The sequence below is a fragment of the Ananas comosus genome, linkage group 23 (genome assembly GCF_001540865.1).
Source record: "Ananas comosus cultivar F153 linkage group 23, ASM154086v1, whole genome shotgun sequence".
Lineage (NCBI taxonomy): Eukaryota > Viridiplantae > Streptophyta > Magnoliopsida > Poales > Bromeliaceae > Ananas > Ananas comosus.
This window is the reverse complement of record NC_033643.1, coordinates 1,491,660-1,515,346: the sequence shown is the minus strand read 5'-3', so window position 1 is coordinate 1,515,346 and position 23,687 is coordinate 1,491,660. Positions and strand designations below refer to the sequence as shown.

At 32.6% G+C, this 23,687-nt stretch overlaps 3 protein-coding genes across 7 annotated transcripts; all 3 read left to right on the top strand.

Moving 5' to 3' along the window:
* Positions 3,063–6,649, top strand: LOC109728463 (protein FLC EXPRESSOR-like). The gene is made up of 4 exons (XM_020258881.1): positions 3,063–3,806; positions 5,211–5,518; positions 5,665–5,756; positions 6,285–6,649. The coding sequence occupies exons 1-4, from the start codon at positions 3,223–3,225 to the stop codon at positions 6,378–6,380; spliced, it is 1,080 nt and encodes a 359-aa protein (XP_020114470.1). The 5' UTR covers positions 3,063–3,222; the 3' UTR covers positions 6,381–6,649.
* On the top strand, positions 11,409–13,137 carry LOC109727837 (E3 ubiquitin-protein ligase RING1-like). 3 transcript variants are annotated; one of them, XM_020258035.1, is made up of 2 exons: positions 11,409–11,580; positions 12,150–13,137. In XM_020258035.1, the coding sequence occupies exon 2, from the start codon at positions 12,155–12,157 to the stop codon at positions 12,794–12,796; it is 642 nt and encodes a 213-aa protein (XP_020113624.1). In that variant the 5' UTR covers positions 11,409–11,580; positions 12,150–12,154; the 3' UTR covers positions 12,797–13,137. The 3 variants fall into 3 exon arrangements, with proteins under 3 accessions (XP_020113624.1, XP_020113625.1, XP_020113626.1); XM_020258036.1 differs by having other exon boundaries at positions 11,409–11,592; XM_020258037.1 differs by having other exon boundaries at positions 11,415–11,511; positions 12,147–13,137.
* On the top strand, positions 17,691–20,778 carry LOC109728242. 3 transcript variants are annotated; one of them, XR_002220942.1, is made up of 8 exons: positions 17,691–18,049; positions 18,139–18,183; positions 18,264–18,337; positions 18,415–18,677; positions 19,353–19,421; positions 19,540–19,598; positions 19,724–19,812; positions 20,467–20,605. XR_002220942.1 is itself a non-coding variant. In XM_020258608.1 (8 exons), the coding sequence occupies exons 1-8, from the start codon at positions 17,803–17,805 to the stop codon at positions 20,604–20,606; spliced, it is 999 nt and encodes a 332-aa protein (XP_020114197.1). In that variant the 5' UTR covers positions 17,691–17,802; the 3' UTR covers positions 20,607–20,778. The 3 variants fall into 3 exon arrangements, 2 of the variants coding, with proteins under 2 accessions (XP_020114197.1, XP_020114198.1); XM_020258608.1 differs by having other exon boundaries at positions 19,711–19,812; positions 20,467–20,778; XM_020258609.1 differs by lacking the exon at positions 19,353–19,421 and having other exon boundaries at positions 19,711–19,812; positions 20,467–20,778.

Here is a 23,687-nt window from a genome sequence, read left to right as displayed (position 1 = left end):
AACTTATGGTTTTGAACTCAGGTAATTATTGTTAAATTAAGGGTAAATTGCACGTTTGGTCCTCAAACTATGACATGGGTGACACCTTCATACTCAAACTTTTAATTTGTTGCAGTTTCTGGTTCGAATTTTCAGAATTATTGCAATCAAATCTCAAAATCACACTGCTGATGTAAAAGTTATGTACCAGCTTAGTTATTGGGTGCGTAATTAATCACAATACTGCTACATTATGTTTAGATCAGCGATTCTTCAATATTTAGTTAGTTAAATTAGATTGGTAGACTACTTGATTGCCATCATTCTAAAATTTCAAACTAGAAATTATAATAAATTGAATTTTGAGAATAAAAGTGTCGCCCATATATACACCTCATAGTTTAAGAACTAAATGTACAATTAACCCTTAAATTAATTAGAACTTAGACTTTTGTCCCATAAAAGGAAAAAAAAAATGAAACAAAAAAAGAGAATAGTCATTGGCGGCTGATGGGGAGGCTCGTCAAAGGCAAATGGGAGAAGGAACCATCTCAAGTTTTACTTTGTGTTTAATTAGTTTCCCTTAATTTGTGTTGTAATAAAAATAAATTAACAATGTCTCTACAAACCTAATTAACCTAGCTAAAATTTTGCTAGTATTTACATCTCCAAACCCATTTCTAAAAATTACAACTACCCACAAAAGTAGTTTAATTTCCTACCTGGTGATTCCCTTGTGGTTAATTAATGGACTTCGAGATTTTTTTTTTCTTGCTTCTTCTTCTTCTTCTTCTTATTATTATTATTATTATTTTTGTAGTTTGAGAAACATTCATCTAAGTTTGAAGGATATCTCATGCTTTGATTGGTTCCATTAAGTGAGAAAATTGTCGTTTTTTTTTTTTATTATTATTTTTTTTGTATCAATGCTAGTTACCATATCATCATATTCTTTTCAAAATAAAAAAGAATTTCTGCGTATATATCCTGACGGTAACTTCTATAATATTGGTATTTCGAAATCATATATTAAGTTTTAGAAGCTTGGCGAATCTGCCCGAATATATAGATCATTGCAGGTGCATGTTGCAATTAAAAAAGAAGAAGAAGCAACGTAGCATTCAAAGGCATCCATTGCAACTTGACATTTCACTGTATAACATCACAAGTTGGTGGGCTATTTGAGATGCAAGTTGAAGTATTTGTACTTATTTATTAACCTATTACAATTTTTAGTTATTAATCTTTCATTTCTTTATGTAACTAGCCATCTTTAATCTCATGCTTTCTTGACTTATAGTTTCTTGCTTTTTCTTTTTCTTTTTGCTTATGACAAAGATGATTCACAAGTTGGGGAGCAAGTGGGTAATTTAAAAGCAAAACAATTAATAGGGACCTCATCACCTATTACTTTTCCAATAAATGTTTGTAATTAGTTTTCTTTAATGTATTAACTTCCACTAGTCCATCAGAGCCACAGCAAAAGAATAGACCACACAGCTCATTCACAACCAAAAATTATGAAATGCACTTAAACAATTAATCTATAACTTCATTATCAATGCTTTTTTCATATACACCACCGTAAATTTTTCTATAATATAATATAGTTCCCATATTGATTCCATTGATCTGGTAAAATGAACATATATAATTGTGGAAAAGCTATCTGTAATCAAAAGTTTGTATTAGATGAAATTTAATAAAAGGATGGTTTATTCAGAAAGCACTTTTATAGAATCACCATTAATTCGATCAATGCTCGATTACTCATTTGATCAGTGACAATTAAGGCATGATTTTGCAGAACATTCATTTAAGCAGTATCGATTAAGGTTAAAGTTATCGGTGTCGTGGTTCCTTGATCATGGTGGATACAAACTTCGTCAACAAATAAAATGTCAGCCATGCATCTGGCATTTTTCACAATAACTCAAAAGCAATTTGGAAGCTTCTTAATTGATTCACCATATAAAGTTTAGACTTAACATATCAGAATACATATCGTATCATCAGAAGCAGAAACTCTAAAAAAATATCATAACGGAAATAATCTTTTCATGGCATTAATCATATACACATGATCTCATGTTTGTGTAAAAGTTAATGCACCTTTTCATTTAACTCTCCCAACTTGATACTAACTTATTTATACTTATATAAGTTTAAAAACTTACGACATATCTATCCCAGCCAAATATTATTCCAAACAAATATTAATAAAAACAAGGTGGTGTAGTGCTTTTAGGAGGAATCCCAAGTGTTACGATTTTTTTTTTTTTTTTAACTGCAAGAGGAAGAGCAAGTTGGTGCTTGGCCATCCACCAAACCCAAAGGGCCATTATATAATGATAATAGGAGCTTCAAGGGTGCATAACTTATATACTTAGCCATGAAGTTACAAATCTAGTGCTATCTTATTTACATTTTCTTTTTTTTTTTGGTATCCTGGGTTCCTACATACCCCTACATTAGCACCATAGATTTACATATGCATGCGTGATATTCTAAGGTGGTACGTCCAGTAAAAAAATACGATATAAAAGAAAAAACATAATATCGTATTCTGTATATTGTTAGACATCGGTTATAGTATATTTTTTTACGATTAAACTAAAATTATATATATAAGGATATGTTTCTGTATTTCTCCATGGGACCTTAGAAATAATATGATAATTGAATTGTGACGTGATAGGTTTTACGAAACATATGGAATATTTTTTTCATCACGCTTTCTCACGGTACAGAACACATTGTCTCCATGTTTGGTGCAGTATCCTTACAACTCCAAATGGACCCTTAAACAAATCTACTCAAACAATATTTATAGAAGTCCTTTCGTAGAACCAAACATTTAAACTCTGAGCCTCACCTCTTATGGCCTAAGTAGGGCCCAATCTATATACTGTGGGAATCTGGTCCACTATTATTGGGCTTTCCACTACTCAGCCCGATATTTGGGCCTTACAATATAAATGGACCATATTAGGCCTAAATGTCAAAGTATCTTTCTATATTGGGCTCCATTTATAGTGGGCCAAATCTATCCCGGCCCAATTAAATCGAGATACCACACGGAGCGCTCTTCTTCTCTTCGTCGCCCTTTTCTTCTCCGATCTCCGTATTCACCTCTTCTTCTTCTTCTTCTTCTTCTTCTCTCCGTCAAAAACCCTAACAGCACCCTAATCCAAACACTTGTGGGGATCCATAGCAACGGTAGCTCTATCTTTCCCCCTTTCAATGGCCGTGAGGAGGGGGGGCCACGTCCTCGAGCTCCGGGACCAGCCGCAGCCGCCGCCGCCGCTCCTGCGCCGCGCGCCGCCGCACCCCGGCGCGCTCATCGACGAGCCCTTGCTCATCCGCCGCGCCCCGGCTCTCCCGCCGCAGCTCCACCCCGCCGCCGCAGCCGCACTCGAGGATCGCCTCGCGGCGCAGCATCGCAACATCCAGGCCCTCCTCCTCGACAACCAGCGGTTCGCCGCCACCCACGTGGCGCTCCGGCAGGAGCTCGACGCGTCCCGGCATGAGCTCCGCGTCGCCGCGGCCGCCGCCGCGAGGGCCAGGGCCGAGCGGGACGCCGAGGTGCGTGGGGTGTTCGAGCGCTCGCTCAGGGTGGAGGCGGAGGCGCGCGGCGTGGAGGGGATGCGCGCGGAGCTCGACCACGTGCGGGGCGACGTGCAGAGGCTCGCGGCGGCGAGGGACGAGCACCTGGATCGGCTCCAGGGCCTAAAGGCTGAGCTCGCGAGGGCTCGCGCCGAGATCGCGCAGGTGTCGGCGCTCCGGAGCGAGATCGAGGCCATGCAAAGGGAAATTCAGAAGGGAAGGTATGGGGATTTCCACCTTTTCTCCTAGCATTTTGGTTCTCTATGTTCAAACCAATGTTACAATTGGTTATCGGATGGAGTTTATGTGAGACTTGGATTGGTTTGATGATAGTAGTATTTGTTTTTTCGATTCAACCAGTTGTTTGAAAATTTGAACCTTAAGAGCACACATGGCCGATTACAAGTAAACATTAAGCCAAAAAAAAAAAAAAACCTTATAAACAGATCATTAAGCGAAAATATATTGAGACGTAATTTATCCGATGCTGTAGACAAGTGAAGTTAGCGAGGGAGGTTTGCTTGTTACCAGATGCTTTTCTCACTCATGATGCTGACTATTGATGCTATATCCTGCGGCTAGTTCTCGAACTTAGCTCATAGGCTCATACCTATTCTTGGCTCTTCTTGGCTAGTTGAGCTCTGCTTTGTTCGTGATGCATGTTGAAGGCTTCTTTCTCTTCTTTCTCTTCATTTCTTTTTTTTTTCCTTAAAAAGAAAGGAAAGAAGAATAAGGAAAAGCTGTTAAAGGATGAGCACCATGCGGTTGTTAAGAGTCACTAGGATGTTAGTATCGTATCTAGCAAATAAATACATTGAGGATAAGCGTTTGATCCAATGTCTGCGCTAGCAGTTTCAGTTTCAGCTCATTCTCATATTACTTTATTGGTAAAACTATAGACACGGTACGGTTACGTCCTAGCGAATGCATGCCATCATGTCTTTCCTAGATGCAATGGTTGTTTTCACAGTAAGATTCCGTCCTAGCGAGTGCATGTCATCATGTCTTTTTGTTGGGATACCATGGTTTTTTTGGGCATAAGATGCAATATTTAGCTACAACATGGCTATTTTATGTGGTAGCCTAAACATGACTTACGTGCCGACAAAAGATTTTTCAACCAATCGAATTGAAGAAAGGGGTCAGAATATTTTGCTGACGAAGCATCCACTTAAAATAGGCTATTCTGTTCCAGACGTTGTTACCAAGTGTAATTATCGAAAGAATTGTGATTTACCTCAGAGAGTTGCCTTAAAGGACCTTCAATGATGTGTAAATGCATCCTAGGGGTTTTTCTAATACCTGAAGATCTTGTCAAGAAAATTGAGTCTCTTAACTACAAGGAGATGATGCAAGCCCTTTGTGCTCACTAGCTTGGAGCAAGCTGTCAGCAGCCTTCCATATAATATAGTTGTCATAAGTTGCTGATTCTACTTTTGTGCATTACATTTCTTTTCTTTCTAATTTTATCGGTGGATTTAGGCATGCTTGTGCAATTTACTTTATATTTCAAATATTATATCAGTTGCCTTTTAGATCGATTACGAAGCTTTCTATAAACTAAGAATTTCGGCTAGGCTTTGTAACATGATATGTCTGATACCGATATATTTGCAATATAATAGGGCTGCTGTTGAATTTGAAAAGAAGGCACATGCTGAGAATCTCGAACAAAGTCAAGTAATGGAGAGTCATATGGTTTCAATGGCTCAGGAGATTGAAAAGCTACGTGCCGAACTTGCTAATGCAGAAAAAAGAGCACGTGCGGCTGCAGCAGCTGCTGTTGCAGCTAATTCTGGTATTATTGCTGCAGCAGCTAATGCTGGTATTGTAGCTTCAGCAGCTAATCCTGGTATGCTACCTTCAGCAGCTAATCCTGGTATTGTAGCTTCAGCAGCAAATCCTGGTATTGTGGCTGCTGCTATTAATCCTGGTATTGTATCCTCTATAAGTTCTTATTTACTTTTATTTCACCTTTTGTTTTAGTCAAATTTACACTCTTTCGGGGAAAGGGTCTTGGGTGTCATTCTGAAAACCATTCCTCTTTCTTTAACTGGAGTTCTCTTCATCCTGGTACAGGATATGTTGTAACTTATGGAAATCCTGAGATGGTCTACAGAGGAAGTGCATATGGAGGAAATACATATGCTGATGCTTATAATATGCATCAGGTGAGTCACATTGATTATGGCTTATTGTCCTTAATTGTGTATGGATACGAAGTTTAGTTTTCTTCTATAGTTTCTGAAATTGTTAATAAAAAATAGATGGTGGCTATCTGTTGCTAACAAAATATTGTCCGGTTCAACAAATGATACTGTCTCAAATTTATGGCATTTTAAAATGGGCCAATAAAAAATCCTAATAAGTTACTTTTGAATATGGTGTTTTACAATCTTTAAGCAACTGAGTTCCATGTTTGTTATTTTTGCAATTTGGGTGCAAATGTGTTTCAATGTTTTGTGCAATAAAGGTATCTGCCTTGGTGTTTCTGGCCCATATAGGGATCATTGGGTCCAATTTGTAAAACAGAAAGAGTATGCTAAAGATGCAAAAATAAAGACACTAACCTTTTAACGCAACACGATCTTTTACTTCTATGGAATAAGTTCTGTTATTTTCTGTATGTGTTTACGTTTCACCTGCTGTTCAGACCGCGTAGAAAAGTATATATCATAATATTAATCGTTTCTTTTCAGGTCCAGATGGGAGGTGCTGAAGCCTATTCCCAGTATGGGTCACTGTACGTTTCTCAAGCACCGTACGGCGCCCAACAAACTCAGGAGCACAAATAAATTTTGAACTTGTAATTATAATTTTGAGATATTCTTTCAAGTCATGCTAATTATATCTTTTGTCCTTTGTACTTAAACATGTTAAATGGTTGTCTTGGCATTTTCTGAAAAGCCATGCTATTGGATATTTTGGCTTTTGTGTCCCAAGCATGTTAAGAGATATCCTCTTGATCCCATCTAGTTACAGCAGTGTTTGAGACTTCTGATCATCTCTAGCTATTTGACAATCTATTGATCAAATGAAAGAATTTGCAGTAGTTTATCAGGTACAAGTAATTGTACTTGCTTGAGTTAAATTCCTTTATATGGTATCTTAGAAACATTTTGCCTGATAAAGTTGTTTATACTATTAATCTGGGCGAAAAAGGAGAATTTAGGAGCATGATCATGTTATACTTAATCTGCTCAAGGTTGTAGTTGCACTTGTTGAGAGCTCTCGCATTTGTGGAACTTGTGAACTTTGATGCATTGTAATTATCTTGGATCAACTACAAGTTAGTGTCTGAAGGTTGATTTGAAGTTTCAAATTTCAATGAGAATTTTGATTGTAACAAGTAAGCTGTGTTTGACTGGAGCTTTAGTTTCATCCTCCTTCGGTTCGATAGATTAGGCCTTGATGTTTGATCCAAAATCAAGTGAATACTCAAAATTCTATTTGATTGGTTCCACCTAAAATCATCATCTTGTCAAAAAGAAGATTTATGTTATGGCATTTGGTTCAATGTAAAATAAAATATTTTTTTTGAACCATACTGGTTTGGTTTGTAGAAAAAGAAAATGATGATACCTCTTGAGAGAGATAATTTTTCTGTTTTCAGTTCTCAGTTTCAAATTCAATTTTTTGAGATAGAAATATGAAAAAAGAAAAATTGAAATTAAGTGATTTCTTTAAAATAGATAAAACTACTTTCGACTAAACATTTTTTTAGGAGATGTTTTACCTGAAAGAGAAAAAGAGAAAAGACGAGTAGGCCCAATTTTATGTACTGGGCCGAAGGGAAATTTGTAGTTTAATAGTGGTAAATAAAATAAACGAAGTGAATAACATGCTATCTATCTCTTAAAAAAAATAAAAAAAATACTCTTAGGGCGTGTTTGGTTCGCTTCTTTTTCACTCTCCTTGCGGTGTTACATGTAAGGACGGGAATAAGTCTTAGGGCAGTGCCTCGCACGCTTCCGAATAAGATCAAATCTTTATTTGGATATTTGCGTTTATCTGTAAGTTTGATTTTATTTATTTTCATCACAAAAATAGTTAGATTTATATCACAATCAGGCTTGACACGATCAAACCCGCGCATTTGAACAAATAAAAAAAATAAAATTAAAATATTAAAAAAAATGATGAATATATTTTGATTTGCCATCTTTGTGATAGGTATTGTTCAAATCATTCGACATTTTCGTAATAGCCATGATTCGACTTGATCAACTCGCCATCTTTGTAATAGGCACTATCTCAACCACATGCCATCTTCATTAGAAGTAGAAAAAAGCTACTTCTCCAAAACTGATTCTAATTTTGAACTTAAACTTCAAATTTCTTTTTATTTTAGATTCAAAATATAAATTTAACATTAAATTTAAATTTTGAAATTTTAAATTTATATTTGAATTTTTAAATCTCAATTTTTCAAATTTAAAATTTAAATTTTAAATTTAAGTTTCAAATCTCAACTTTTAAATTTTAAAATTCAAAATTTTAAAATTTAAATTTAATATAAAATTTAAAATTTTGATATGTCAAATTTTAAAACTTAAATTTAAAATTTGAAAATTTAAAATTACAAGTTTTATTTTTTAAATTACAAAATTCAAAATTCAAATTTTAATTTTAAATTTCAAAACTCAAAATTTTAAATTTTAAATTTTTGAAATTTCAAATTTTAAAACTTAAATTTAAATTTTAAAATTACAAGTTTTAATTTTTGAATTACAAAATTCCAAATTCAAAATTTAATTTTAAATTTCAAAATTCAAAATTTTAAATTTAAAAGTAAGTTTTAAATTTTAAATTTTAAATTTTAATTTTTGAATTTCAAGTTTTAAATCTTAAATTTTAAATTTAGATTTTAAATTTGAAATTCAAAATTTAAATTCAGATCAAAAAATTCAAAATTTAAATTCAGATCAAAAAATTCAAAATTTAAATTCAGATTTTAAAAAAATCAAATTTAAAATTTAAAATTTTGAAATTTCAAATTTATTTTTTGTACAAATTCAAAATTTAAAAATTATTCTTTTAATTCAAATTAAAATTTTAAATTATTTTAAAAGTAATAAAAATATTTATATGTGCATGCATCAAAAAATTTTTTATCAAACAGTTTTCACATCATATCGCGATAGAATCGGCAATTAAGTTTGCATTTGGATTAATCCGAATCCAAAATCCAAATCCAAAGAAAAAAATAGTGAATCCGAATCCGAAACCAAATCGAACAAATTTTCAAACTCAGATCTTGATTTGTGATAATCCCAATCCATATTCATAACAACTAGTGTAGTGTCGGCGCGTTGCGGTGGGTAGGGAGATATTGTAAATAGTCAAGATATTTTTATTTTACTTAATTCATCTACCTTGTGATACGCTAATTGTTACTCAATATTTTTAAAAAATAAATTTTCCATTAATGCCGCTTGAGTAGATGGGAATAATCTTATAATTAACATAGTTAATTCATCATTAATCAATTTATCATATAATGAGAATCTAAAGGGCCATGAAAACGTATGTAATGATGGTTAAATTATATCTCCACTTTTAATGCCACTTGATAGTAGGTGTTACACGTTAAAACTATAATGATTCTAATGGTTAGATTAGATATATAACTTTGATGTTTAACGTAACTAATAAGAATCTAAAAGGCTATTGAAACGCATGGATTTTAATCCTTCATAGTGGTGGGTGTTGTATGTTATTAGAAGTATAATGGTTATTGAGACTGCTTATTTAGACTTAATATTATCTTCTAATAAAATATAAAATTAATTTAAACGGAATAGTAAAAATATAGGAAAAAACATGACATATATAAGTGTTTNTAGACTTAATATTATCTTCTAATAAAATATAAAATTAATTTAAATAAAATAGTAAAAATATAGGAAAAAACATGACATATATAAGTGTTTAATAAAGCTAAAACTATGCCCTCTGTTTTGTCAAATTTCATGATTAAATTTGTATTTTATAATTTTTAATATTAAAGTATAATGTACAGATTATTTAAATATTAAAATATAATGTATAAATTATATTAACTTGTTCTAATGATATGCAATAGGATAATTTGTTTCAAATAGCTGAACAAACTCTAGAATACAAAAAGGCAAAAAGTTGATATTTGATAATAAAAAGAATTATAATCTTAATTGAAAATAAAATAAGCAAATTAATTATTTAGTTCTAATATGTTTTAATAGCTTAGAATAGTGATTTTGTGTTAATACCAACATTTTATACTTGATCACAAATTCACAGGAAATGAGAAAAATGAAATTAAAATCATAATATTTTGTTGACAAATATAAAGTCATATGAATTGACACGAATGATTTTTAAATTTTAAAAAAAGTGTATTTGTATATTATTTAAGACCAATAAATAATTATAACTGTTGTTATTTAAATGTTTATTATTACTTTCACTTATTAATATTTGTAAGAGCATCCTAAAATACAAAGCGGTTACAAAAAAGAAAAAAGTGTAAAGATTTTAATAAGAGTGAAAAAAAATTGCCACGTGGCAAAACTATTGCGGAATCATATATGTTAATAGATATTCGACCCATAGTTAGTTAATTCGGATTCGGCAAAAATTCGGTATGGGTATAATTCGGATAAAATTCATCTTCTAATTTTTAAACTAAAAAAGAGATTCGGTAATTATTCGGATACGTGATTTATACGGATATTATGGGCATATTTGTTTCAACATAAGTAGACTTGAGGTGAAAGTGGATTTTGGGTTGAAGTGGAGTTGGGGTGAAAATTAATTCATTTTCGCTGTTTGTTTCTATCTGTGGAAGTGTAGTTCTGCGAGTTTTGTTGTTTATTTAGTAGGAAGTAGATGACGTAAAAATGTAGTTCTCCACCACCGGTATACTTATCTCCGAAGTGATATCATTGTCTATTTTATAACTTAGTGAATAATAAATTATAATAAATAAAAATTAATATAATTATATATGTATATATATATATATATGTATAATTATAAAATAAAATTTTAAAAAATTATATTATTTGTTTGCATATAAATTATAATAATGCAATAAATAAAGTTCTAAAGTTAAAAAATTATTAATATTTAACAAATTTATTTTTTGTCATTTTCTAAATATACAAATTAGACAAAAAAATATATTAAAATTTAGCTAACCAAATTTGATCACATTACCTAACTAATTTTAACAAATTCTTTTACCTCGGCGAAGTCAATTACCCTATTTTGGGTGAATTTGACCTTCCGCCGTAATAAAATTATGATAAAACAAACAACGGAAGTGATAGTTTACAGTATAAACAACTTCCCCTTTCCCCACTTTCCCCTCACTTTCACCTAAACAAGCACACCCTATACGTTCACCAATTAAAAATTCGGAATAATTTCTCAAAAAAAAAAAAATTCGGAATAAAAAATTCGGCTATTATTATTTTTTTTCTCTCAAGATTTATGCTATGTTATTAGCATAAATACTCATATTTCTTAATGATATAAAAAATAAAGAGCTACAAAATTAAGCTAATTAAATAAAAAAATAGCAAACTATATTATTCTTATAAATAAAATATTATATAATACCATTTTTATTTAAAAATAAAATACTATATGTAATAAATAAATATATATAAATCCGAATCCAAAGAAAAAAATAGTGAATCCGAATTCAAATCCAAATCCAAATCCAACAAATTTTCAAACTCGGATCTTGATTTGTGATAATCCCAATCCATATTCATAACAATATATCCGACCCGCTATATATATATAAAAGTTGGGACTAGGGATGTATTATGCAAAGCTCGCCAGGCGGATTATTAGATCCAGATTTTTGATTTCTCTCGCATCTCCTCCTACACCAATCTAGGGTTTCTAAATCGCACCCCGTCTCTCTCACATCTCCTCCTTCGATTCGGCCCTGCGTCTTCGACGGCTCGTCCCGCCCATTCTCCATCCCGTATCGCCCAAAAGGTCAAGTCTCAGGTTCTCTTTTTGTCTGGTCTAATTTTGTATGTTAAAGTATTTTATTTAATTGATTTTGTTTTGATTTCTTCCTGGCATGATGAATAATTTGTATCTATGAGATTGATTATTAAAAGTCACCAATTCGAGATTGTATCTATGAGGTTGGAACCAGCACATTATCAGAGAAAGAAAAAAAAAAAAAAAACTTTAATCTACTCAATTTTCACCCAATCTATATCTCTAATCAATTTTCACCTAGTCTATATTATCTCATATTATTTAGTATAAAAATCTATATATATCTCGTATTGCTCATAGTAGTCGCCGAGTCTATGTGAAACGAAGCCTAGATTGGTTTGGACTAGGAATCTCTATTCGGATTTCCGGCAGAATATATAGGAATCCTTGTCCCATATATATATATATATATATATATATATGCACACGCACACGCATATGTATGAAGAGCGATTGCTTAATTGACCCTCGCCTGCCTCATATTCTCTTTAGTTCTCTATTCTGAATTAATCTTTGCCTCATATTCTCTCTAATTAATTCTCTATTCTGGATAGCAGAAATTATGGTGATTATCTCAAGTAAGTTGCGGTTGGATCAGCCGTGGATCGTACTGGAGATCAGCTTCAAGGGGATCGAGAAACCGGAGCTTGGCAAGGTCTATTATCACTACGACAGCACGAGAATCACGACGACAATCGCCAAAGACGTCAGCTGCTTCATCAAGAACCTGGATGGCAGCATGACCGAGATCTTCCAGAAGCTCGACGTGGCCATTCCTTTTCTGGGCCGCCTGCCTCCCGACAGCCTCGGTAGACTCTGCATAGAGCGGCATTTGCGGGACAAAGTACATAAAGCTGTAAAGTCGTGCGGCTCCGGAGGCTTTATGCTTGGGTTTGAAATCACCGTAGTATTGGATTCGGATCCGAATCGTCTGTATAACATTACAAACATAAGGCCTGAACTCGCAACCGTAGCTACAGATGCAGATCCTTTGTATTCTCCTATGGACCGACAACCGAGACTCACGACCGTGCTGCCTACAGATGCAGATTCTTCGTGCTGTCCGATCTGCTTGGATAAGTTATTCGGAGAGGAGTTGGCGGTCGAATGGCTTCCTTGCGCTCATAGCTTCCATCATGGCTGCATTGATAGTTGGTTCGAACGCGCGTGGACCTGTCCAATTTGTCGACTTAGTGTGGAGTAAATTCAAATAGCTGTATTGGAACGGCAGGAATAAAATATTTTTTTTACATTAAAAGTTATGTAAGTAATTTTGGGAATCACTTTGTGAAACTTTGTGACAGCAAACTATTTTAGTACTATCTTGGCTAAGGTTTCCTTCATATGTACCTCTTCGTCTACAGCAAAGAGTGCATCCTGAATTTTAGGTCCTGCTACAAGGTCGTTAGGTATTATACAGCTTAGATTGAGTTTTCACGTTGTTAAAAATAGATATCTTTTTACTGCAACATTGCAGGTGAGATTAATTCAGGAACTTGTTATGTTTACAGTAAAAGTAATTTGGTGATTTATTTTTGTTTGTAATGCGAGGGGCATTGGTGCTTGCTTGATCTGTTGTTGTTTATTTTCAATGCGAACTTGTTATTTTTTTATAAAAAAACTAATTTTTTGGTCGTAGCTAGTGTCTGGTTTGTTTTTCTCTTTATTTTAGTTTTCCAAAACTGATAGACTCAGTTTTATTATCTAAGCAAAATACGCTTTTTTTAGTAGTTCACCTAGGAGTTTAGGAATCCGGTCCATAGATGCACCAACCAGAACATAAAAAAGACAAATTGTATATTAAATCTCCCACACACAGACTGTTCGAGATAAAAATAATTTAAATTTAAATTGAGAATATAGAAGAAAATAATAAATTATGGTTTGATTGTACTTTTCTTAAATACCCTATTACCCACACAAAAAAAAAAAAGTAATAATGAAAATAGGATTGCCTTATTTTCAAAATATTTTGAAAAGTTTCTAAAACAACCCATCAAAAGGGTTACTATAAATTAAACAATGGGACTAAAAAAAAAAAAGAGGATCTTTGAAAAAAAAAAAAAAGCGAAAAAACAAAGGGAGAGAAGGCGTGTGGGGAGGAGATCCCGCCCCTCGTTCTCTCTCTCTCGTTCGTACATAGAGAGAGAGAGAGATAGAGAGAGAGAAAGAGAGAGGGGGGGAAGGGGGGAGGAGGGAGTTGGGTCCCCTCTCTCGTGCCAACAAAAAAATAAAAAAATAAATAAAAGACAAAAAGAGAAAAAGAAAGTAAAAAGAAAAGGAGTTAAGCTCAATCACGAGGGCGATGGCTGCCACGATTCCGACGAGAACGATATGACGATCATGGCGACTTCTCCAACAACAAAAGGTAATGCATGCATACAGATGGTGCAAGTGAGATTTTCTTGTTGATTTGATTAATCCAATTATTTTTGTGATATGTTCGAATCTATTAAATCTAACATCAAATCGTCATTTTCGTCATGCCTATATATTGCTAATTTCTAAACCGTGCGATCATTTTCGCACTAGACTCGACATGGTCGAACGGGTTGATCGAGCGGCAATTCTCGTTATAGGCTCGACACGATCAACTTCGACTATTTTACTATTTCGTATACCATGTTGGTGAAAAATTAAAAATTTTGAGTTTAAATTTATTTCATTTGAACTTTAAATTTATTTATTAAATTATTTATTTATTATTTTTATTTATTTTATTTTATTTTATTTATTTTATTATCTTTTTTAATGAAAAAGAAACGAACAATATATTTTTTTGTCGTTCCGTTTTTTTCGCCAAACGGAATCTCATTCTGTTGCGCGGGATACACCTTTTTCTGTTAAATCGGCTTCCTCTTCCTCTTTTCCTCCTCTGTTTCATACAGAGTAGGTAAAAAAAATATATTGGACCATTGATTAATCCTCATCTATTATTATTTCTTTCATCTTTCATTTTTGAATATTCCATTTTTATCTACTGGGTATTAAGAATCTCCGTCAATCTCCTTCACGATCCTCCTAGTAGAAAGAGGAATTTCGGTTGTACCTTAGGTGTTATTTCCGGTTAATCTCGCACCTAAGGACGGAAATACGTCTTAGCACTGTGCCTCGTACTCTTCCGGATAAAATCAGATTTTTATTTGAATATTTCCGTTTATCTGTAAGTTTGATTTATTTATTTTCATCACAAAATTAGTTAGATTTATATCACAATCAGATTCCTATGCGGTATTTGTTTCAACAATTTAAAGCGTATTTTTCTATTTGATTGTGATTAAATCTGACGGATCTAATTTATTAAAATATATAAATATATATATTGTATGTAACTCTTTTTTTTATATTTTGACTGTACGATTTGTCGTTTAAATTTAAATATCTCGGGATTAGCACTTTAAATTAATAATCGCATATCTTTATAGTTTAAACTGCATATCTTTATTTTTGTATAGATAACTTTTTGTGGTACTATTGTTATATTTAAAAAAAACAAACAAACGGAAATAAATTTTACTGTAATATTTTTTTTAAAAAAAAAAGCAAGTTCGCTACAGTAAAATTAGTTTATGTGTATGGATTAAAAAAAACATTTTTTTAAAAAAAAAGATATGATTTTACTGTAGGTTAAAAAAAAAAAAATAGAATGACCTGCAAATCAGAGCACGATTTAACAAAAGTTCACATCGCCCCATTTGATTTGCTGAACCAAATCTAATTTTTCAATTAATTCAGAGTTCTAATTAAATTTATAATTTTCACAAAAATTTAATATTTGATATATGTGGGCCATGTGCCAACCTTGATATTAAATTAATTTTTTGTGGAGGAGTGTCCACCGACGGTAGCTTGGTACCGGCATTCTGTCACGTCGCCCTTGCGCTGAGAAGTTAGATGCGTAGTCGTGCTGAGAAGTTAGATAGTTGTGGTATTAAATCCAACAAATAGAGTTTACAATGACTGCAACCAGGGGTGTAAACCAGCCGAACACGAGCTGGTTCGTTAAAATATAGAACCGAAAAATTCAGGTCATGTTTGGCTCGTTTATTAACGAGCCGAACACGAGCTGGCTCACGAGCAAACCAACGAACAATAAATTAAAAAAATTAAATTAAATATATATAAAAAATAAATTTGTAAAATCTTATTAATTAGACTTTGATCTAATAATTGAAATTTTACATATAAATGAGTTTTTTTTTATAATTAAGCTCGCATTTATATTTTTATTTTACTAAAAATTAAATAATAAAAATATATATTATATATAATTATTTATTTATATATAAAAATATAAATAAATAAATTATATAAATATAAATCATATGTATTCTGAACCTTATCAATCCGAATACGACGAGGTTAAACCTCAGTCCGTGTTCGCTGTATTAAATGAGCGCTTGAAACAATTAGCTCATGTTCGGCTCGTTTATTAAACGAGCGAGCCGATCTCGAGCTCATTTCGAGCCGACCACGAGCTAGCTCGCGAATAGCGAGCTGGATTGCCACCCCTAACTGTAACAATAAAAAAATGCAATAGTATTAGTGCTGCTTGTTAGGTGATCGCGCTAAAAAACCGTGCTTTTAGAAACTGTAGGTTCAAATCCCACTTAGAGCAAAATTGTTTAAAATTAATTTTGCAGTAGCAATTTTTTTTTTTTAAGGAGCCAAAAACAATAAATATTTTTAAAAATCCGTACAACTAGTCCACAAGAAATTTCTATAGTAAATATATTTTTATTTTACCAAAGAATTTTACTATATAAAAAATAATTTTACTGTAGCTTTTTTTAAAAAAAATTTTTATTTTTTCCTTTAGGCAACGAAACAGTATATATATAAATATACTTGAGTCTGACTACTATCCTATTAATAGAATAAGAGCACTTGTCCTGGACCTCGACAGAGTGGTCCACTGGAGTGGAGTGCGATGGACCTCTCTCCCCATCTTCTTCTTTTTTTTCATTTATATAAAATATATATAACATATATATATATATATATATATATATATATATATATATATATATATATATAGAGTCCGGCTGGGGTATTATCGATAGCACAAGGATTTGGTGCTATCGAGTTTTCCCCGTTATTAAGGAGAAGGAGCGGATAGTGTGCATCAACGGTCCCATCATTGATGACACTACATCCATTGTGGTGNATATATATATATATATTATTTATAAATATATTTATTATATAATATTATATATTTAATTATTGCATAATGTATTTTAAATATATTTTATTTAGTAAATATAAACTATAATACTAATATATATAATATGATAATAATTATGTATTAATAATATATAAAATATAAAATTATATATATATATATATTATTTATAATTTTTTTTTGACAACCGTCGTGGAAAACTACTTTTTTTACGTAAAATATTTTTTTTCCACCGAAAATTATTTTTCCACAGTTTTACGTGGAATCAAACACACCCTTAGCCACCGTTTTGCTCGGGGTTAAATAAAACACTTGCTAATCCATGGATAGTGTTAAATTCATGGTTAAGGCGACGGTTAAGGGGGGATTAGAGTAATTTTGTATTTGGTTGAAAATTGGGTTCAGGTAAGAGTAGTCCAGGTAGGAGTAAGTGAGATAAAAAGAATAGTGAGCTATTATAAATAAAAAAAATAATTTTGCCCTAATTTTTATATTTGAATTTAAATTTAAAACTTAAATAATTAAAATTAATAATTTTAATTTTAAATTTAATTTTTTTATTTTTTAAATCTCAAATTTAAAATTTAAAGTTACAAATATAAAATGTCAAAAATTTATAATTTAAAAGGAATTAAAAACAATAATTTAAAATTTAAAATTTAAAATTAATATTTCAAAATTAAAATCTTTATTTTTAAATCTCAAATTAAAAAATTTAAATATACAAATATAAAATATCAAATTTAAAATTTAATTATTTAAAAATAATAATTAAACTCATCAAGTTCCGATTCAAATTTAGGTAAAATTTTGGATTTTCCCATTTGATTTTCGTACTTTGTTTTTTCTTTTTTTTTTTTTCATTAAATTGCTATAAAGTAATCCGGTTCGATTCCGGTTCTGTATTTTCTAGTTTCTTACCTTTCCGGTCCGGTTAAACGCTCCCGCTCTTTGAGTGCGCGTGCTTTTTCTCAATCGCCCTCGAAGCATCTCATATAGCCGAAGAACCTTCGCGAGGACCTCTAATGGCGTCCGCGAACCCTAGCCCCGTCGTCTCCGACCAGAAGAAGCGCGCCTTCGATGCCCTGGAGCGGAGGTTCGCTGCCGCTGCCAAATCCGATCTCCTCCACGAAGATCACCTCAGAAGCAAGAAGAGGAGCAGCGATCCCTCGCGAAGACCCCAATCCCACGACCCAAAGCAACCCGTCGCTGCCTCCGACGCCACACTCTCTTCTCCTCCTTCAATATCCGATCCCTCTTACTCCATTAAAGGTTCGATTCGATCATAGCCCCTTTTGTTCTAGGGTTCGACTATTCGGTGTTTGAAGAGAATCGATATCGTGGTTTTGGATTCTTCTCAGGAGACTCGGGATCCTCAAATGCCACTCCCCAACGGAGGATCTCAGGTTCTTATTTAATGTATTGTTGCTTTTTCTTACCTATAGTTGTTATACTTAACTCAAAATCCTTCTTTTACGCATTCTAGATGGAGAAACACATCCTGTTTATTCGAAGATCTGTGAAACAATGCACGAAAACTTGCTACAAGCTGCTATTATGGTAACAATGAGATTAAAGTACCTTTTTTAGTCGCAATTGTATCTGTAATTGCATTCCTGTGTTCAAATTTTGTGAAGGATTCGAGTAGAAGGGATGCGGTTCACAGAATTGTTGGTGATATCATTGGGAAGGGCGAAGAAGCTGGGAAGTTTGCGAGGGGAGCTAAGAGCTTAAAATTGGATAGTTGGATTTTGCTTGATAACTATGTTGCAAAGAACGATGGGTTAGCGGACGCCCGCATGAGAGCATTAAAGAGTCACTCGAAGAGGTCGAAGAAGCATATGTCGATGAAGCAACATCGGAAAGTTGGGTCATTTAATTTGCCCAAGGAGTTCCACAAGTTAATCTTATACGGGATAGAAAACTCCTAGTGTATATATATATATATATATATATATATATATATATATATTCATTTTTTACCGTTTCTTGACAGCTTATTTTGTATTGCTTTTGCTTAACTTCAAGGAAATTATGTAGTTTTCACATGCACTGGTATGGTTGGGTAGGCAGAGATATTGATAAACCATGAAAACAGTAGGTTATGTTATTAACCAAATTGGCAGGATATAATTTTTGCAAACAGAAACTGAATTATACAGTATAAGTTTACTTCATGTGGAAAGATGCGCCAAAACCATTACTTGAAAAAAGTAAGAATGAGAAGTCAAATTTGGAGCAACTGAGGTTATTTGTAGTGTTTTGTTTTTTTATTCCTAAACTTCTGATTGTCGGGATAGAACCACACTTAAGAGTTGAAAAGAATCTACAATTAGGTTATTGACCTAAAACTGCCATTAAGAACGTTGGGTATAGATAGATCGCTCTGGTTAGAACCTACAGATTGGAAGTAGGAGCAGTAAGATGTCTCTATTAATCTAGAGATCATATAATATCCCTTTGTAGTCCGTAAGGATATTTCTAGCTTGAAAGTTGTTGAAATTCTGATGTTGCCTCTTACTTTCTTTGTTAAATTCTCATTTTCTTAAAATCTTATGACTGGTATTTCGTGTAGCTTTGATCTTTTTAAGCCAATGCATGAAATGTGGAAAGAGTACATTAATGAGCTCACAAAAGAAAATGGGTAAACTTTCTTATTTAGTTGACTTGTTTTTCTCTCTTTATTATTTTTTGTTTATTAATACATACTCTTTACCTTTATCTGCTATTGGTGAGTGAATCTTTCCCTACTGCATATTCAGGAAAAAGAAATTAAGCGACCGCCTGTTAACTGCTGACTTACACGGTGCCTATCTTCTAGGTAATTCATATTGCTTTATCATGTATTATGCTTGGTTTATTTGGTTGCCATTGATTGCTTTAGTTAGTAGTTTATGCATGCAAGGAACTTATTTAGCTGTGACAAATTGCAGTTGTTGAGTGCAGAGATGTCACCTTTAAAGGTGTAAGTGGTATTATGATTCGTGATACTGCAGAGACTTTTGGAATAATTACAGAGGACAATCGCTTCAGAGGTACTCACAAGTTCCAGTCAAAATAACTAGCTTAATGTTTTTCCTTTGCGTATCTAAATTATTTAACACAAAATACTGGATATATCCTTCAGAGACTACTTTACCTACTATAATGAGCATCTTTTGTTTAGTTATTCATCTTCCTTCATTCTGCAGTTTTGTAATCTATAGAGTATATGTTAGGAATTTGAAACTAATTCCTCTAGCCTGTTGGTGCGGTCTTTTTTTGCTTCTTAGTAGTAGTAGTAGTTTGATTTAATTGAATACAAACACGTGGTTTATATGAATATGACGGAGTTGCACTTAGCTCGTCAAGTCATTACCCTTCACCCATCTTACTGTTGCTTATGTTGTTAGTTAAACTAGGATTACGCAATCAAGGTGAATCCTACTTCCTTTCCGTAGTTGATCAGACAACCTAAATTTTCTTCTTTACAATTTGGAAACGAGCTTTTAGAGCAGCTTATCAGTAATCATATTTGGTTTAGGAGAATAAAGATACGGAATTAAGATGCTGTGGATGCTTTTCAATCTTTTTCCTTCCTTTCTTTTGCAATTCAATTAGCACATGAAAACTTCATAATTATTATATATATATTCTGAATCCAGTTCTAGTTGTGGGAAACTGATAACACATGTCAATGACATCTACAGTTGTACCGAAAATGGGTTCAGTCTTCATATTCCAAGCTGGCTGCTGGAAAATTGCAATTTATGGTGACAAACTTTCGCTGAAGGGAAAGTTGAAGGAAAGTCGTGCTCAGGAGCACCTGCAGCATCTTTTGTCAAGATGAAGAATTTTCTTCTCAGTTCCATCTTTTTCCTTTTTTCCCCCTTCCGAGAGAGCTTTCTGTTCTGTATAATTGTATATAATTTTTTATGTGTTCTCAATCAAGGACAATACGCCGCATGGAAAAGATTTTTCTGACTATTTATTGATTTAAATTCATCTTTTTTTAAAGAGCAGAGCAATCTTATGATGAGATTCTACTATAGATGGAACTTGTGCAGTTGATCTTTGATACTTTGGTTGCAATAGTGAACTTCTCCTTACATGATTGAATTTAATTTTTTTCGTGTTAATTTGTTATGGCACCTGTTCTGGTTGCATGGAACTCATAAGATCAGGAGAAACGAAGTCCGAGTTCACGAATTTTTTTACTATGTCGACAAGCTCCATCGATAATTCCTAACTAGCTTTTTAGGTCGTAAAAGTAGATGGTTAGATTCAAAGCTCCTGAATTTACAAGTGAAGGGCTTTTGGAGATGGTCTACTGAAAAACTGTTGCTGTAATTCATTTTCAAGTAGCTTCATTCATACAGTATTCCAAAGGGCGGTGTTAATCAATCATTTCTATTATGGATATCATATTTGATCAAAAACAATCAATAATTAATAATTAAATTTAAGAAATTTAAAAAAAATAGCCTTTTTCCAACTTCTCGAAAGTTCTGATTTTTTTTAGATTTTTATAGAAAATTAGTGTTTTTAAAAAAAAAAAAAATGTGAAAACTAAAAAATTTGAAAAATAATGATATTTTCTATGAAAAATTTTATTCCGAAAAAAATAGCTTTTCATTTTTTTTTGAAAAAACAAAAGCCCCTTTTGGTTTTCTGTAAAACGAGACGAAAAATTATTTTCAGTATAAAAAATATTTTTTCTTTTAACATAAAAATATTTTTTTGGATTTGGAAAAAAATTTTAATTTTTTGTTTTTCGCTATTTCTCGACGAAAAATGAAAACTAAAACTACATATAAATTTTTTTCATTCATTTTTTTCTATCAAATCAAACAAATGTGAATTTTTTTCTTTCCAACAAAACAAATATTGATAAAAAAACTATTAATTTTTTTTCTTACAAACTAAATGCCACAAAACAGAAAACTTGTTTTTCACCAAAAATTATTTTTTTTTTATTTTACGTTGAACCAAATGCTCCCTTAGCAGCAACTAAGAATGCCGCGACGGTTATTCTAAAATGCATGCCTTTGTTTTTTTACTGTTAATGTGTTGATATATACATATAAAATGAATGCCATTAACTAGTTCATAAATATAGATAGAGCACTTACATAAACTTACAAGTACATTGAGAATCATTTATGGGAGAAGAGGAGAAGCCAAAAGCAGATAAGAAAAATGCTACATGTAGATACACCTCCATTCGGGGTGTACAATTTATACCCCGTTCATTTAATGGATGAAGTGTTAACTATCAGCAACTTAATAAAAATATTTCACTCATTAGATAGATGAGATGCAGAATATACACTTCAAATAAAACGTACATGTAATATATTTTTTTTGAAAGATAGGTATCATGCTACCCGTTTTATTTATTTTATTTTAAAAAATAAATTTAATTAAAAATATAAATTAACTAGAATTCAAACTCAATTATTAAATTTTTTATGTAGCATTGCTCGGCAGATAAACACGTCCTCAGGCAACGACAAACATGTCAAATGCCACGACGCCAGAGGGGCGTGTGTCCTCTTCGGTTGGTGCGTGGCGTGTGTCGAGCATGTGAACGCTCTGTACTGAGGAATCCATTGCCATCAGCATGTCTGCAAATGAATGATTCCCAGACCTTTTTCTTTTTTTGGCACCACCAACCCCACCTGTCACTTTCCCTCCTGAAATTAAGTTAGTGTGCGTGCTCATCTACTCTATATAGAAGATTACCATCGACCATTTATTGCTTAGTTGTTGTTATCAAGTTGTAAAGAGGAACTGCATTAGGTGGCATAGTTCGTGTTTCTCAACCCTCTTTTTTTTTTTTTTAATGTATGACGGGAGACTAAACTAAATTTTACATCAAGAGAAAAGATTTTTGGTTCGAAATATATATGTGCATCTCTTGTACTACTATACTATCGATAATATTAAGCGTCTAGTGCTATCGAGTTTTCTGTTGTTAAATCTATCCTTTTTTTATATTATTTTTACCCGTTAGATTATACTATTCAATCAATCATTTTCTCAAAACTAAAGAATCATTATTATTATAACCGCACATCCTCTCATTCAAAAATCGAAATCTAATAATACCAAATACTTAATACTATTAATAGTATAGTAACCTAATTTATCTTACAATAAAAAATTACTGTATATCAAGCACTTGGTACTTATAATATATCTTCAAATATTCCTACTTGAGTAGAATTATCACCGGAGCTAATCACTTGAATGAAAGTGTTTGATAAATCACAAACTTACAACAAAGAAAAACACTTTCAATGCACACGATCATAAACGGTAGCTCTTAATCTCCTCTCTCTCTCTCTCTCTCTCTCTCTCTCTCTCTCTTTCTTGTGTTTCCTCTCTAATATATGGTCTCTGTATCTCAAAATTATTTACTGCAATGCAGATCTTTTGAATACTATAGTATTAAAATCAGTCCTAAACTTTTCTTTTTAAATCAATTTAAAAACCTCTTAATATGCACAAGTTTGTTTACTTTTTGAAAAGATGGGTCTTTTCAGTAACAATCTAGAAAGCTTTTCTAAAGCACGAGGAAACAAAAGGTCACGTCGCGGTAAATTAGTGAAGGGGTATTATTATTATTATATTATTATTATTATTATTATTATTATTAGACAATTAAAGTTGTGGTGGGGAAGGGAAAAGGGAGTCAAAGAGACGTGTCAGTGAGGCTAACAATGACCCAGTTAAAGGTTGGATCTTCTGCGGACCGAGCACGTGGAATCTCCGTCCACACAGAGCGTGAGCCATCCACGCGCACCGGATTGCGACGGGACCCAAACTCCGCAAGTGCTGAGCATGTGCCACCCCTGTCGCTTTTTCCTTATCTCTTTTTTTTCCCTGTCACCGTCACCATCGATATTATTTAACATGATCTATACCA